At 44.6% G+C, this 17,091-nt stretch overlaps 1 protein-coding gene across 15 annotated transcripts in view; it reads right to left on the minus strand.

The window, feature by feature from the left end:
- Positions 1 to 17,091, minus strand: part of EHBP1 (EH domain binding protein 1) — a 226,290-nt gene that overhangs the window by 183,595 nt on the left and 25,604 nt on the right. For all 15 annotated transcript variants that reach the window (XM_055713338.1, XM_055713345.1, XM_055713344.1 and 12 more), the window contains exon 3: positions 10,512 to 10,569. In XM_055713338.1, the coding sequence (XP_055569313.1) occupies positions 10,512 to 10,569 (58 nt within the window). The remainder of the gene's footprint in view (positions 1 to 10,511; positions 10,570 to 17,091) is intronic.

The raw sequence follows: 17,091 nt of genomic DNA on the forward strand, positions 1-17,091 counted from the left end.
GATCCACTTTTTCCTTATCTCCTACTAGTCTTCACTAGCCATACCCCTTGTCTCTGAAGCCAAGGCAATAGAAGCGGCTGAGCATAAGTGCCCACCAGCAGCAGGTGCCTCACCCACAGCCCTCCCCTTGCTGGACTCATCTCTGAAATGAGGGACAAGAGCCATGGCCTGGAAAGAGAAGCAGAAATGCTCTGTTGCGTTTCAAAAAGAAAAGGCAACTCCTCCTTCTTTCTGCCAGTGGAAAAAGAGCGGAGACAACGTAGCACGAAAGCTCTTTTAAATCGGGAAACAGGAGCTGCAGGAGGGGTTGCTGAAACACCCTATAAATAGAGTAGGGCTGTGAATGACATTGTCCAACCTACGGCATTGCTCTAGCACAAAACTGCTGGCTGCTAGAGGAAGAAAGCTGCTTAAGAAAGGACATGGAGCTGAGCCCACAGACCCGCACGGGCACTTCAGGCTGCCCTGTTTTCAGATCTTTCTCTAAAACAACAACAGGTACAATCCAGACAGCCAGCTCTGCCATCTACCATCCGTGATGTTCCGAGAATCACAACTGTTCTTCTGTGCTCGAACTGGAAAGACAGACTTGATACCTCTGCAGTTTTGGCCTCTGGTTCCAATGAGAAGGGAAAAATCTTTTAAAATAGATCCAAATCAGCAACTTACAGGGCCCGATAAATCAAGTGTTCAATGCTCCATACGGTTAAGGATCTGCTGCCCCACTTGGACACGCACAGGTCTATGGGGCCAGATGGGATTCGCCGAGGGCACTGAGGGAGTTGGCGGAGGAGCTCACCAAGCCACTCTCCATCATTTACCAGCAGCCCTAGCTAACTGGGGAGGTCCCAGCAGACTGGGGGGCAGCCAGTGGGACGCCCGTCTACAGGAAGGGCTGGAAGGAGGAGCCGGGGAACTACAGGCCTGTCAGCCTGAGCTGGGTGCCAGGGAAGCTGACGGAGCAGATGGTCCCACGTCCATCACGCGGCACGTGCAGGGCAGCCGGGGGGGGTCAGGCCCAGCCAGCGCGGGTTTGTGAATGGCAGGTCCTGCCTGAGGAACCCGATCTCCTGCCAGGACACGGTGACCTGCCGAGTGGCTGAGGGAAAGGCAGTGGCTGGTGTCTGCCCGGAGCGCAGCAAAGCCTTTGGCCCGTCCCCCACGGCATCTCCTGGAGACACCGCGGTGCTGCCCGTGGCCGGGCCGGGGGTGCGCTGCGCTGGGTTCAAAGCTGGCTGGGCGGCCGGGCCCCGAGCGCGGTGGGGAACGGAGTCACCTCCCGCTGGCGCCGGGCTCACGGGGTGTCCCCAGGGCTCCGGGCTGGGGCCCGTCCTCTGCAACGTCCGTCGCTGATCCGGGCCAGGGGATCGAGTGTGCCCCCCGCACGTGTGCAGGCCACACCAAGCTGGGGGGAGCGTTGATCCGCTCGAGGGCAGGGGGCTCTGCGGGGGGGGCTGGGCAGGCTGGGCCCGTGGGCCGAGGCCACTTGTACGAGGTTCAGCCAGGAGAAGGGCCGGGTCCTGCCCTGGGGTCACAGCGGCCCCAGGCAGCGCTGCGGGCTGGGGGCAGGGGGCTGGGGAGCTGCCCGGGGGAAAGGGCCTGGGGGGGCTGGCTGACGGCCGACCGGCCGTGTGCCCAGGTGGCCAGAAGGCCAACACATCCTGGCTGGTACCCGGAACAGCGTGGCCAGCAGGGCCGGGGCAGTGCCCGTCCCCTGCGCTCGGCGCTGGTGCGGCCGCCCCTCGAACCCTGGGCTCAGCTCTGGGCCCCTCACTGCCAGGGGGACGTGGAGGGGCTGGAGCGTGTCCAGAGCCGGGCAGGGGCTGGGGAAGGGGCTGGGGGGGGGGCGGCGGGGGGGGTTATTCTGGAGAGGAGGGGGCTCAGGGGGACCTTCCCACTCCCTACAGCTGCCTGACAGGGGGCTGTAGGCAGGGGGGTCGGGCTCTTCTCCCGGGTAACAGGCACTAGGGATGAGGGGAACCGGCCTCCGGTTGCACTGGGGGAGGCTTAGATTGGATATCAGGAAAAGTTTCCTGACTGGAAGGGTGGTCAAGCACTGGAACAGGCTGCACAGGGAGGCGGTTGAGTCACCGTCCCGGGGGTGTTTAAAAAGCGCATAGATGCGGTGCTTGGGGACATGGGTTAGTGGTGGCCTTGGCAGTGCTGGGCGAACGGTTGGACTATGATCCTAAAGGTCTTTTTCAACCTAAGTGATTCTTTATGATAATACAGATACATCACACCAAAGGTCTTACAAACTGTATTAAAAATTAGTGAAATGCCTGAAAATACTGAATCTGTTGTCAAGCAGCCTTCAATAGTCAGTAATTCGCTCTGATGTTTGTGCAAATTCTCAACATTAAGCAATATTATCAGCAAGGTACAGTCTCTCCACTAAGTGTCCACTGTTTGGCTGTGTGAAATGAGATTATCACACACCTCTCTCACCTCATGCACAGGCTAGACAAATTCAAGTCTTGCTCTCCACAGAGGGCTTACTTTTACGAGTGGGCTTAATCAGAATTTTTTTTTTCTTGGCTCTGTTGAAAGTCCTGTACCAAATGATGAAACATTACAGAAGACTATAAAGCAGCTCCATCTATTTCAACATATGGCAATACATTGATTGAACAAAAAAAGATGAGACTAGCTCACCCCAGGGATGCCTCTTGTATACCACTTTTACTTATAATTACCCACCAGGGGCTGACCTTGACCATACAAAACTACCTCCCACTCTGCAGGCAAACTTGAACTCCAAAATACAAACACATTTCTGCAAAGCTTGGAACAAACCAGGTAATTTTATAAATATTGTTATTTTTCAAGTAATCTCCTCCAGTCCAAAAAACAGTTACTGTCAATTCTCTGTAATATAAGAAAGTGTATAAACATTTATAAATCCAGTGTCATCCTCTCAAAGGGAGGAGGGGGAGGTAGCAAAACCAAAACACCTTACCAAATCCACACTAGAATCTTCTAGCCAATTCCAGGGGCAAACAGGACACACCAAACAACAAAACATGAGAGACTGAATATAAACCTTCCCTTACAGTCACTGCTCAGCTATCTAGATTATAGAACACAAACAGAACAATCTTTTAAATCTGAATAAAAGAAGATAAAGTTGAATACAGCCCCAAATCAGGAACTTTGGTTTCAAATATGGACTTAATAAATGCCACCACCAGCTGTTCATCACTTCATCATGAAGAAGATAAGGCAGATGCAGGCAAATCAATTCACTTGAGTACATTATGAAAGTCCCTTCCTCAGCCCCTGTATGTAGGGGATTTTCATGACCTGGCACATATGCCATTGCTATCATGACCAACTCTGCTTATTGCTGCTCACACTTTTCCTTGTCTCTACAAAAATCTCTTTCCTGACCCTTCAAAACCAAAATACCACATTATTTCAAACCCTTCCAGATGCTTTATGTTACCCATCTGCTTTCTCCCTTCCTCACTATGCCTCGTCTCATCCTGTTGTGCAGGATAATTACAAGTTACTTTCCTGTAAGATCCTAGAGCTGACCATAACATTTTAAGCCTGCTGCAAATTATGGAACAGTTTATATTTATGAATCAAAAATATGTTCCTATAGCTAAGCCCTCAATACTGTTTCTTAAAAGCAAAAGTCAGAACAGACCTACCATTACTTCTCACCTGCAGCCTCAGAAGTGACTTTCTTGTGAGTCAGTGAGCTACTGCTTTTCCTTTCCTGATAAAATTTTTGCCAACTGCCTATGATCAGACCAGCTCTGCTACTTGTCTCTGTGACAGGCTGTTCAGGGCACAAGCGCCAAGCAGGAGCTCGACTGGCTCCAACAGTGCTTATGGCAGCTCAGCTCATAAGGATAATCCCTCTTCTTCAGCAGTATCCAGGCAGAACACCCAGACAGGAAGAGGAAAAAAACCTAAACCTCCTAACTCCGAGGAGGAGCTGACATTCAGCAGCCACATCCTTCATTTGGTGCCTCCATGCCAGCAACATGGCTTGTGAAGACCGAGCATTGCTCCGATTTGCTTTGTGTGGGAGCCCCACCAAAGCCATACACCATCTGGGGATAGCCAGAGGCCAGTATGATCCAACGGGAAAAGGAATGGACTGGGAAAAGCTGCTGATCCCCCACAGAAAAGGAAACCTCAACTGGCACTTTGTGGATGGCTGCTTCTTCTGCACCGTAGCTCAGTATCACAAAGGGAGGAGCCAAATTAAAGACCATACTCCAGACTACAGCTTCCACTGTGCTTGGCCCTCCAGTCAAAGAGGCTGGGCACCAGAACAACGTTCCTGTCGCACGCTCACCCTGGGATGCAATCCAAAAAGCCCATCACATGCCAAAGAAGGAAGTTCAAAGCCCTGGAAACACCAGGCAGCCTTCATTCAACCCACTGCTGTCAGTGTCCCTTGCGAGTAGGTGAGGAAACTAGCAGATTCCCACAGGTCTTCCCATAAATGTCTTCAATTCAACAGCATGCACATATGTTACAGTTGTAATTATGCATCCATGTACTACTGCTAAAAAGCAACAGAAAGACTGCTAAGCTTGGAAAATGAGCAAAAACTCATCTTCACTAGCAAGCTGACTTTCTAGCACTGCTCAAGCTTGATTTCACACATACACATTTGTGACATATTCTTTAAATGCATGATTCATGCTACTTCTTTCACCAAACCTTGCCTTCTTCATTGTCCACAGCATCAACAGATGATGCTCAGATAAAGAGCCTCTTCCCCTTTCTCATGAAACAGTTTCTGGCCTTATCTACTGGTCTTATTCACACATACACAAGAAAAAGATAATTGAATGCAGAGTTGTTTTTCTCACAGTTTTCTGGGACATCCACCACTGCACCTCAGAATGTCACCAAAATTTAACTTCAGGGGATCCCTTGAAAATAAGAAGGGTATTCCAGCCCCCAATTTACAAGCAACAAAAGAATAGACAGTTTCCACTAATTTGGCATGGTCTGCTTAAATCAGCAACAACCTTACTTTACAGGGATTAAGCATGAAACAACCTTTTGTTTTGTCTTCCAAAGCAGAATTTTTTCACTTTAACTGTAACGATAGCTGCTCAACACTGCTGCAAGTCAGTCCCCGTGCTCCAGACACCCACAGAATGGAAAGATACATCAGATCTAGCTTTAATACTCTATCTAGCCTCAGTCAGGAATTTTGTAGATAAGGATGGGACAAAACTGACCTCCCCAAGGCAACCCTTCACCACATAATAGCGACACAGTCTTTTCTGTTCATGTCCTATACCTTTTTTAATAAACACTCTCCAACTTCTTTATTGATTAAGCAGTTTCGCTCACCACTCAGTCCTCCTGTTCTCCCTAACAAGGCTGCAATGCTGCAGGAAAACAATTTGAAATTGCCTTATTAAAGACTCTGTCATATGCCTGAAATGGTATGCACCAGCCACCAGAATGACTCGTCCTAATTTTGACCGCTTACATTTGCAGCCCAGTATGATTTTGTTACTGTACCCCCAAACCCAAAAGCCCCAGGAATGCCATAACTGAACTGCACTGGCCCCAGGCAGTCATCGGGTGTCAGAGTCACAACACACCTTTGTGACTCTGGTCAGGGGAGAAGCTGGTAACGATAGGCAGGGCTGGCTAGGCAATGGAGTAGCCAGAAAAGGCAACAGATTGCCAAGGACAGCAGAACAGGTGACCCAGCTGCTGCTTTATTGATGGCATATCCTTGAAAAAAGGCTGGACAGACTGCTGTTGTGGACAAGGGATCCTTTTCACTACCTGTCTCTCTGCTTCTCTTGGCTTTGCTCTTATTTTCCAAGTCCTTTCAATGTTCCCAACATTATTCCTTCTCCACTGTGTTTAAACAGGTTTTGATAAACCTGCAGCAGAAGTGCTGAAATCACAGCAAGGCACCTTCTTTCAGCTTTGATACAAAAAGGATCTTTGAAGAATAATTCTGTAAGGCTTTCAGAAGCAAGTGCAAATTCGATTCTTCAGAGGTTTATGATTCAACCATCAGCCTGTGTGTGTTCACAGGGATAGCGAGTACCTCCTTGACATCATGGCAACATCTTTTTTCAGATTTAAATTTCTTAGTTCAAAGCCTGGAAATGTGAAAGCATCTCAGTGAAATGAAGGTAAACATATTTACAACACATTTTTCCCTTGTTCTACACTAGAACAAAGACATTCCTCCCCCACTCAAAAACAAACAAAAAAAAAAAGGCAAAACGAAAAGCCCAGGGCCTGAAAACCTGCGGGCAACGTGCCAGTGTGACAGGGTACCACAGAGCAAGAGCTAAGCAAGTCCACTGCTACAAGCTCCATCCTCTGTAAACCATGGACGTTGATAACCACCATCTAACTGAGGCTTAAGGAGTTGTGGCAAATTCCACCTCCCATATTTTGAAGACAGACAACATCTGCATCAGCAGATAAGCCTCCCCAAGTTCATTTTGGTTCAGGATTGCTCAGTAATTCTGTCAAATACAGCAGGACTGCAAATCACCTTCTTCTGTAAATGTAAACTCCTTGCACACAATGAAGATGCCCAACCATACAGAGCCAGCTTGTCTTGACAGGCCTCTTGAAAAGCATTGCTATCAGACTTGCCCAGAGAGGGGGGATCCCAGAATACAGCTGCAAGTAATTTCAATCTGCATTAAGGTCAGCAGCTGCTGGATACATTTATGGCCCTGTGTCCATCCACCAGACTGCCATTTAAATGCTCTAAGTGGTTATTGCTTTTCATTTACAACACTGTAAAACTTACTTTAGTTTAACACGCTTACAGTCCCTATTCTATGTTTCCCACAGTAACAACTAAAATATTCAGACTCCTGCACATGGTGTCTCCCATTATTTCTTCTAATTGAGGGACCACTGCACTTTACATGGAAAGAAAACACGCGGGCCAGAAGGCATTTCAGAATCACAGAAAGCCACAAAAATAAGGGCTTCGAAGGACATCAAGAACTCTGCTTTCAGCTCAAAAGCATCTTAAGATTAGATCAGTTAAGGAGGCTAGTCCCATTATACATCTGTAGCACCATCATACATCTTCCAAGTTGCACCACATTTTTGGTTAACATACCTCTTGCACCTTCCCAGTACAAGAGAGACATGGAGTTGGTGGAGAGAGCCCAGCAAAGGGCCATGAAAATGTTTAAGGAACTGGATCATCTCTCACTAGGAGGAAATGCTGAGAGAGCTGGGACTGTCTGGCCTGGAGAAGAGAAGGCTCTGGGGAAGGGGGATCTTACTGATGCATAGGAATACCTGAAGGGAGGGTGCAAAGAAGACAGAGCCAGGGTCTTCTCAGTGGTGCCCAGACAAGAGGCATAAACACAAAGTGAAAGAGCAGGCTCCCTCTGAATATCAGGAAACACTTTTTCAGCGTGAGGGTGACCGAGCACAGGCACAGGCTGTCTTGAGAGGCTGTGGAGTTTCCCACCTTAAAGATACTCAAAAAGCTGTCCAGACACAGCCCCAGGCAATCACCTCTAGGTGGCCCTGCTTAAATGGAGGGGTTGGACCAGATGGCCTCCAGTGATCTCTTCCAACCGCAACGTTCCTGTGAATCTGAACTATCTGTTGGGAATGTCCCTCATTATCCCTAACTATCTGAAAAGTTCAGAAATCATAACCTCCAAATAAGTCTTTACAACATTTTTTACAGTAAGACCTCATACCTCTCCTCCACCTTCTCAAAGAAGCTGAAAAACATAGACAATTATTAATGCTTTGTACTCACTGAGCCCAGTGTCTGTCAAAAATAAAATAAGAGGAAATACTCATTTGACTTGCTTCCAAGAAAGCAATTAGATGAAACAAATATGTTGAATAAAGTATTTTACTGGCAGGATGACTAAGAGATCAAGAACATTTATTGATCTACAGTCTTAGACCCGAACAGCTCAAATCATATCAACTACCTAAGCTTAAAAATTAACTATCCTCTGCCCAGGCCTCAGGGCCACTCAGCCCCTTTCAAAGTACCTTTGTGGGATCTTACCAAGTATGAATGAATGAATGAGTGAGTAGAACACATTTCTGAGTCTCAGGTAAATCTGCCAGTTTATCTAAGAGTTGTTTCTACTGCCTGGTGACCAAAAGAGAAGACACTCACTGGAAGACATATCCTGGAACTTTATGGTCCAGCTGAAAAAACCTTCAAGCCCAAAATGCTGAGCTAGAATCAGGAAATCCGCTCACCTCAATGCAATGTTGCCAATGGAGCCTACGGCACCATGCCTGTAACACCACGGGCAGAAACCCATCACTTCACAAAGCCCTGCTGGACTTCTGTTAGGGCTTCTGCTTCTGGACATACTCTGAATCTCAACAAAGCAGTCAGTCATGGACAAATACCTTGCTTTCCACCAAGCTTTTCAGGGCTACAATGCTTGTGTAAGTATTGAATTGACTGTTCTATATTATCTTTTCTCTCTCTGTTCTACAGAAATTAGATGAAACTAAAATGGAAAAGTTATCATAGAAGAAGCCGCAATAGACACCATACATCAGCAGTTGCTGTCTAGATGTACACCATGCTATAAATTCAAGGTAGCTTGAGCTAGTTCATCCTTCACTGAAAGAGGAATAGTCCGACTGGCTTTGCTGAAGAGTACAAACATGGAACAGGACCAGTAATCTTGGAAAACGTGCTAGACAAAGTTCACACCCTTGTTTACTCACCAGGTAACACCTTTGGGTTTTGATATCCTAAAGCAGAGTTTAGGATACACACACTGGAGCAGCCATTTGGTTGCACAGTCACTTTCAGCCAGTACCCAGTCTTTAGATAAAATAGCTTAGAGCATCCTAGACCTCACATTAAAAGACAAAATACAGCAAATATGCATGACAGTCAGAAAAAGAGGAGTACCAGAAAAAAAATCCAAAAAAGTCTCTCCTCAGTAGGGTAGGAAACTGTGTATCACATTTTCTAAACATTTAAGTTCTTCAACACATAATTATTTCAAGGTATTTCCTTAGTGTGGATGCCCCCCTCACTGTGCAGAGTTTCCTGGAAGTGTATTTTGAGCTACATGCATACACCAAAAAGAGGAGCTTAGACCATCTCTGTAACTGAAGTGTTAAAGAACTATAAAAAGACTGAGTTCCAAAACCTCCCCTGTGGACAAGACCACTTGCCATAAGCCTGACCAAGGTAAGAGGCAACAGCTGTGGAGAGAGGGAATGAGCAAGGACGGCTGAGTTCTCTCCAAGGGGAGATGCTCCTGGGAAGGGAGGAGACCAGCACGCCTCCTGCCCCGCACCCTGCCCAGCAGTTAGCACACTGCTCTTCCCCAGCTCATTCGTGTTGCCCTTCTCAAGATTTTGGACAGGTGGAGGACAGCCCTACACCAGAGGACACAAGGCAACAAAAGAAATCCTGCAGTATGACCAGTGCTCAAAGGCCTTTGCTTGCCTGCTGTACACGTGAAATAGGCTCCCCATCTCCCTGAACAACAACCGACTGCTAGGATTGGCAAAAGATTTTACTCTAGTTAGCCAATAATACCATACCATACAGGACATTGCCATATGAGACACTGAAGAGGTTTAGAAATGCTTGCCATTTATTTCAATCTCAGTGTAAATGAAGAGTGTTGTGGGGTTTTTCAAGCTTCATTTTCTATGGAAACCAAGCCACACACCCAGTCTGTCTCGCCTCTCCCTTCACCCCAGACCCAAAGGAGGCTCCACGGAGGCTAACGCATCTGACTGTCAGGACATTAAAACCCAGCAGTCCAGACAAACTGAGCAGCATTTAAGAAGGAGACAGTAATCTCATAAGGCTTTCGGATTTCTTACTGCAGGAAGAAAACCAAGGTGAAGCTCACATGAGAGGGTTACTCTGCTTGCAAACTTTTACACATCAAAAAACCCCAGCCCCATGAAGGACAAGCGTTATGAATGCCCAAATACTGGACAGACTTCACTTGGCAGCCTGAGGAAAGGGAAGCTCCAAGTCATCAGCCATAAAACACAAACTCACAGGCCTCCTTACAGTCTTTGTGGAAGTTAAATGTTAAAATTCAATTCAGTGATCACTACTGGCCTGAAAGAGCCTGTTTTTATTCTTTTTGATGTGTACTATTTTTGAGTTGTGAAATAGCCTCTTATCAGACTTCATCTTCCTATTGCAGGGACGTCAGATTCTTTATTACTTTATTTTTTTATTGTTTAATACACTTCTAGTAGTGAAACAGATTCTCCTTTCTAATTAGGCCTCACTTAATTGCTACCGAATTTGAACTGATGATGACACAGTTCTGCTAAACAAATAACCAAAGCCAAAATCTGAGTTAAATGTTTCCATAACTTAGCACTTACATCAACAGCAGCTTTCTGAACTTTATGGATAAAGTGATTTATTAAAAAAGAAAATAAAATCAATTACAGTATTTCTCATTTATTTGGCTGCTCCCCACACGCAAGAAACTAAGCCTGCAGACAGCTGGCCCTGCTTGTCACTGAAGTTGGGACTTAGTAAGCCATCAACTAACCTTAGATGATTTTCTTCGGCTTCTTCTTGTCCAAACCACCACTAGTTTATCTGGCTGCCTGTTGAAGATAAGGAAGAAAGCTTAATTTACAACAAGATCAATATGTAAACAGTTTACATTAAAACTCTTGCAATACATAATGACATCCTTAGTGAATACATTATCTCTTAAAAATAGCAATCTAAAAACCACTCTCAGCATCAGTCATTTAACAGGAAAAACAATGTGTATTTATAGTAAAAGGCTGTCCTCCAGTCTGCACACTAATGTCATCGTTCGCCTCCTGCTGCCCTTGCCTGTGGGCATCTCCCCAGAGCCAGCAGCACACCTGAGCAGAGACTCTTCCATGGGGTAGAGAGCAGGATCCATCCTCTTTAAAACCACCTTGGAAACAATCTGGTACCCAAAATAAACATCAGCACAAGCTCTAGTTTGAAATTCTATGCAGACTTGAAAGAGTACTGCTAAGTAGCAAAGAAAACGGGCAATTTCACTTTTTCATTCCTAAAGGATTATTTTTTCTACTTGAATACCTCAAACAACAAGAGAATCAAGTCCTGTATTGCCCCTCAAAATCTCCTTGGACAACAATGGACAGTCATTTTTTTGATATTGATCTAACTTGCAGGCTTCCCCCCCTCCCCCATGATACACTTCCCATTGTATGGCCACACTTCTGATCCCACTTCCAGACCCATGACCCCTCTTCCGAAGACTCCTGACCCTCTGTTCCGGCTTTGTTTTCTGGCTGATGACCCAAATTCCATCAACAAGCCTGACTGCAAACCCACCCACAAATGAGTTTCAATGTAGTTCACTTCTCCACTTAAAAGTACTAAACCTGTGACTCCACCTGGAAAAAATTGTTACTCGGATTTTTGAGACACTGGTGTAAGAATCCTTGTGTTTCTAAAGCCAAGAGAAAAACCTGTTTCATGTTTAAAAAAATATCAAGGGGGTAGGGAAATTGGTTGTTACTTAGAAAAAGTCAAGATACAATGCACTCACATCATTATTAAAAGATGTACCCCAAAACTTATATGCAAATATTCCGAATTAAAAAAAAAAAAAGAAAAAAAGCTGTGTTCACACTGCTATCCTAGTATTTCATCACAGGGACACTACCTACTTCGTAACTAACTCTTCAAATCAAAACCCAAGTGTTATAATAGTCATTTTAAGCACTGAAGTGCTGACCACCATGTTATATACCTTCCCATTGAACTATTCATCATTTCTGCAGGCTACAATAAAACTAATATGTCACCTAAAATTTACATTTAAACCCCACCTACTAAAGTTCTACACTAAAAGTTTAGGAAACTAAAGCTCTCCTGAAAAACAGAGTTAAAGTCAGATCCTGTGAAGGAAATGAGGACACAGCTTTTATTTGCTACTCCGTATTGCGCCTCGCTCCTTTAATATATCACTTAATTTCCAGGTTGGGATAAATTGAGAGTGAACTAATCTACTGCATTTTAAACTGTGTAGATTCACTCCTATGGCTTGTTTAGGTGACCTAAACCATAGGTTGGCTCTGCTTGCAGCTTCTCCTGCAAAATCTCGCTTGGTAATGAAGTCATCCCGTTGTGCCTGGAAGGCTCTGTGCCCACTTGGTGCCAGGTGAGTCGGGCTCCCGTCTGTTGGTAACCCCCCCCCTTCACTTTGATAGGAGCTGTGCTTGCACCACCCCAAAAACACACCACCCCCAAGTAATTTCCTTGAAGCAAAGTAATCCAAACCCAGGCCTACAATAAACATTTATTTCCAGTTATTTCACTCTGCACTTTAAAGCTGACTTATTCTCATTTCACAAACTAGCCTGTGAACCAACTTTAATTTAACCTTGATTCATTCAACCCTAAGCTTGCCTCTGAGCACAAAAAAACACGTCCAAAGCAGGGAAAGGCAGGGAGAGGAAAGAAAAAAGCTAGAAAAAGCTGCATTCTGCAGTACCAGCAGCTACACTGAAGACAACTCCCTCTGAGAGTGGGATCCCAGGAGTCACACAAATAGGTGCTTCAGCAGGAAAAGGCAGGACAACGCCTGCAGAGGTTAATGGGAAGAGCACAAGTCCACAGGGCCATCAGCCCTCCACGTCATCCCCCGTGCCCAGGGTCAGAGTGCCCGGCAGCATCTCTCCTCCCTCCGCCTGCTCTCCAGGGCGGCCAGCGCTCTGCGGCGGTGCCCTTGGCCTGCTCACCTGTACCCGAACATCAGCTATCAGAAACATGTAAGAGACAAAAAGACATTCTGCATGGTATACTTAGTAAATCATGAAAACACTGAATTCCAGCACATGGATTTTAAGAGTAAATTTCCACAATTTTTCATTAGAAGAGCACTCAGGTCTCCAGAGATCCAGTCGGGGAGGCTGAGAAGGATCCTACAGAGGTCTGTTCCTTTCCTGCAGCTCCAGCTCAGGTAATGGCTATGCCACTTTGTCCCTCCAGATCTGTTTGGATCTTTTCTTATTTATCTTGGCATCAGAAGTGATTTTTTTCTTAAACAGCACTGTATCTTCTCCCCGGGAGGGCAAACATGCCACAAGCCGGAAAAGCAAAGCAGCACACCCAGCTCCACGTGGTGCCAACAGCTAAACCAGCTGGCCAGCCCCGATGGAGATGGCTCAAGAACAGTTACACACACGTGCAAACAAACAGGCCAAGAGAAGCAGGACAGCAAAGCGAAGCGAGAGAACAGGAGGAATGGCAGTGTCAGTGCCAAAGTGAGTGAACTCAAAGTAGGAATGAATCTACACCTGCATTCCTGCAAAGCAGATACTTTTTCATTACAGATACTGTAAAAGAGATCCGCAGCTATGCCAGATGTCTTGAAAAAAAAAACCCCAAAAGAAAAATAAAAACCGTGAAGAGGCAGCTATATGTAGACATAAGACCATTATTCAGAAAAACTAAGTAGCATAAAACAATCGTCAAGGGTTGAAAAGCCTCAATGCAGAAATCCCTCCAAGTCTGGACAGGAAAGAAAGAACAAAATTAGAGATGAGCAGTAAAACACAAGTGTCATCTCCTGTGATACTGGTATCTGCACCTCCCAGACTGGTAATTGACCTTACACTTATAGTACTATTTCATTACATTTCAAACTATACCATTGCTCGCTTGGATTTCCACAGGTTGCCACGGTGCTGGTGCTTCAGTGCAGTTCTCCAGCAGGAGCTGCGCCTGCATCACATATACACACAGTTACCACCAAGCCTGGATTGATTTTCCAATTTTGAAGAAATCCCTCTGCCAGGAATATAAAGAAATACACTAACATGAAAAAGCCAACTGGAGTCCCAATTCAGACTGAGAAGACAAAGCTACGCTGACGGGAGAGCACGAGCAGCGCTTGCTCCCCTAGGCTCTTTCACCAGTATGTTTGTTATAGGAGTATATTTTGCTCCTTCAGCTTCAAGTATGAGAGAAATCCACAGCCAGAGGTACTTCATCAAAACAAAAGGAAGGTGGTCATCACAATATGGAGCCAGAAACATTTAGCAAAATGGAATGGGGAGAGAAAGGAAGAGAAGAAAATATCCTGAAGGGAAAGTTTCTCCACGAAGTACACCACATGCTTAACTGAAACAAACCAGAAAGAACAGCAGTTTTTCCAAGGGATTTTCTTCAAGAAAGTCACAAAGAAACAATTTTAAAATATCTCCACAAAACAAATATCTTCATTTGTTTTACAAATGAAGCCAAGCAACCTTCTCTTCCATAATCTGTTCATTGCTCTTTTATACCCATATACCCCTAGAAGAAAAGCCCCAGCTCATACTTTAATCAGGAAATTTGCATTCAGCGTTACTCGTGAATATCTCTGTCCTCAGTGCTAGGAAACAGCCAAACTCACGTCATGCAGTTTGCTCATTTAAAGCATTTAAGTAATATTTCTTACTTCAGACTTCTCCCCTCCTTCAACATTATAAACCTGGGCTGCTCATTAGCCAACAATAAAAGCAAATAAAATAACTCCTGAAGAATTAGGCTGAAGACGAGCTTTAGTATCCTTCATAAGCTTGTTTAGTAAACTCAAGAGATCAATCCAAATACAAAATCCACAGTGGTGCAACCTGAACAAATACAAATGGTCAGCTATAAAAAAAAATAAATTAATTTCCTGTGCTGCACGAACATTTCTCATTTCTTTAAACCCACCAGCTTTTAGATAGTCACTTTTTGAGCAAAGCCAGTATGTTTAAGGTAAGGAATAACACACCACTAACCCTAAAAAGATGGGGCTGAAGTTGGGGAAGTAATTGGGTTTTAGCTGAACAGCTACATCTCCATGCTAAGTAATTGCTTCAATCAATTCAACACCACCAACCCTTCAGCGGGAATATTTAATGCTGTACTGGAATCAAACGCAATTCCCTTGGTGGTGCTTTGCATTTCACCCCACTGCCAAAGCAGCAGCAGCCCCACGGAGGGGGAGTCGAAGGAGCCATCAGCACTGGGGCATCAGGCACTGCCACCACACAAGGCAGGGACCTGGTGGCAGGTGCTAAAGGATCCAGCTTGGATCCAAAAAAAATATCATATTTTATAAAGCCTACCATAAACTTGTATTTGCTATTTACTCATTTTTGTGTGGTTCACAAGAAACCGTTCCTGAAGAAGGGCAACTTATAGTAGTAAGCTTATATTTACAAGTGAAACTTAATCAGCAAAGAAGCAGGGAAGATTATAATTTCAAAGTCTGTGGCTCAGAAAAAGAGCTTCATCGCTGCCCTACATACTATGTAACTAAATTGAGATTTAAAAACCAGATTAATAAAACATCTAAAACTCAAAACCATGCCTGCTTTTCCTGTCAGATGGAAGCCATGATTCTGGTATCTTCAATTCTCCCATTGAAACAACTGATTTTAAGAAAAGTAAGATAAAATACTGGAACCAGACTTTACCATATTGACAATTAAGTAATAAAAACATTCCACAGATTGGAAAACACCATGTCATCAGATCATCACCTTATAAACCGCAAATTTCACCAGCTGAAAATCAGGTTATATAAGATTTAAGGTCTTCTGGGGTTTGGTTTGATCATTCCAGAAAATATTTGGCATAATATTTTGATTACAGAACTCCCCAAATATCATTTGTGAAAGAAGGACATAAAAAGGTATGTTTCCTGCTGGCTCCTGTTTTGTGAACCTTTTAGCAGAAGCAGGTAACATTAACCAGGACCTATTTCTCCACCAAACTTATCATTTAATAACAAAAAAACCCTAAACAAAATAAAACCAAAAAAACCCAAAAAAACCCACACCATTGTAAAAGTTTAGAATCTGTCATTGGAAAGAATTGCAAATGCACTTAAGTATGGCCACTGAAGCCAGTGGCAAGATCAATTACTAATAACCTTTTGGTGAAAGTTATTTGTTTGTAACAAGGCATCGTTACATGTAATAACATACTTCAAATGCCTGTCATGCACAAGGTACCTTTTTTTATGTACCTGGGCGCACTACAGCCTGCATGTCTGCTGTGGCATCCAATTGCCCAAGTGCTGGGTTTTGCCTTTCCCTCCAAGCCCTGTCTGCCCTGCCCCCCCCCCCCTTTTTTTTTTCCAGTTAAGCTTGTCTTATTCTTACTGTGTTTGATTTTAACTGCATTAATTATTATGGGCTGCTAGATTACTTTTGTGAAGCAAGCTTAAAAGAGTATAATTAATAAGAGAAGCAGCAGTGTTAGCACAATAGCATGCAGATGCACCTATTGAAGGATAAAAATAATTACTTGAGGACTAATGTCAAAGTGCTTCCGTTAAGAATATTTTTTTTAAAAATAATCTTTTGTCCCCTTTGCATTGTGCATACCAGCATGATAAAGCGAGGTTTTCATGATATGCAAGGTTTTCACTAGGAACCAATCCTCCCTCCCCACCACCACACAGCTTTCTACACAACTGCTGGAATGCTATCAAGGTTCTCTAATGGTCTCTTAAAAAAATACATGTGATCAGTTCCATACCACTGTTAATTTGGGATGAATGTTGCTTTTCCTCATTTTACAGATAATTACTTTGAAAAGCTCTCTTTGCAGTGCAGTCTTCTGCACTGGGACCTACACTATGCCATGTATTACCATTAGCCAAGAAACTAATCAGGCAACAGCCTTTTGCAAACCTTCTACTACGGTTTTTTCCTTCAGAATTTCCTGTTGGTCTCAATCAATGAAATTCCACAGCTGCATACAACTCTGGGAAGTGCAGTCAAGTCACCACCAATGCTTTAAACAGGCCTGGAGACGCTGGCAAGAATGATGTCATGTGTTGATGCCTTTGCCAAATGAGCCCTCTTGCTGAGTGAAGGTACAGCACTGACTGCAAGAGCCAGAAACATTAAGAAGAAAGTAAAACACCAGGCAGCTAAAACCCATCTGAGCTAATTATAAGATGAAGTACATTGTAAGTTGAAGCTTTGCCTTTCAGGAAGGGGCTTGGGGTTTTCTTCCCCACCTCTCCTTAACTTCCACCATGGAAGTTCAGAACATTCCGTACCCAGACATCATCCAATATATTTGTACAAGATGCCAAGACACATCCAGCAGCAAGCGAAGGTAGAATG

The sequence above is a fragment of the Falco cherrug genome, chromosome 6 (assembly GCF_023634085.1).
Source record: "Falco cherrug isolate bFalChe1 chromosome 6, bFalChe1.pri, whole genome shotgun sequence".
Taxonomy (NCBI): Eukaryota; Metazoa; Chordata; class Aves; order Falconiformes; family Falconidae; genus Falco; species Falco cherrug.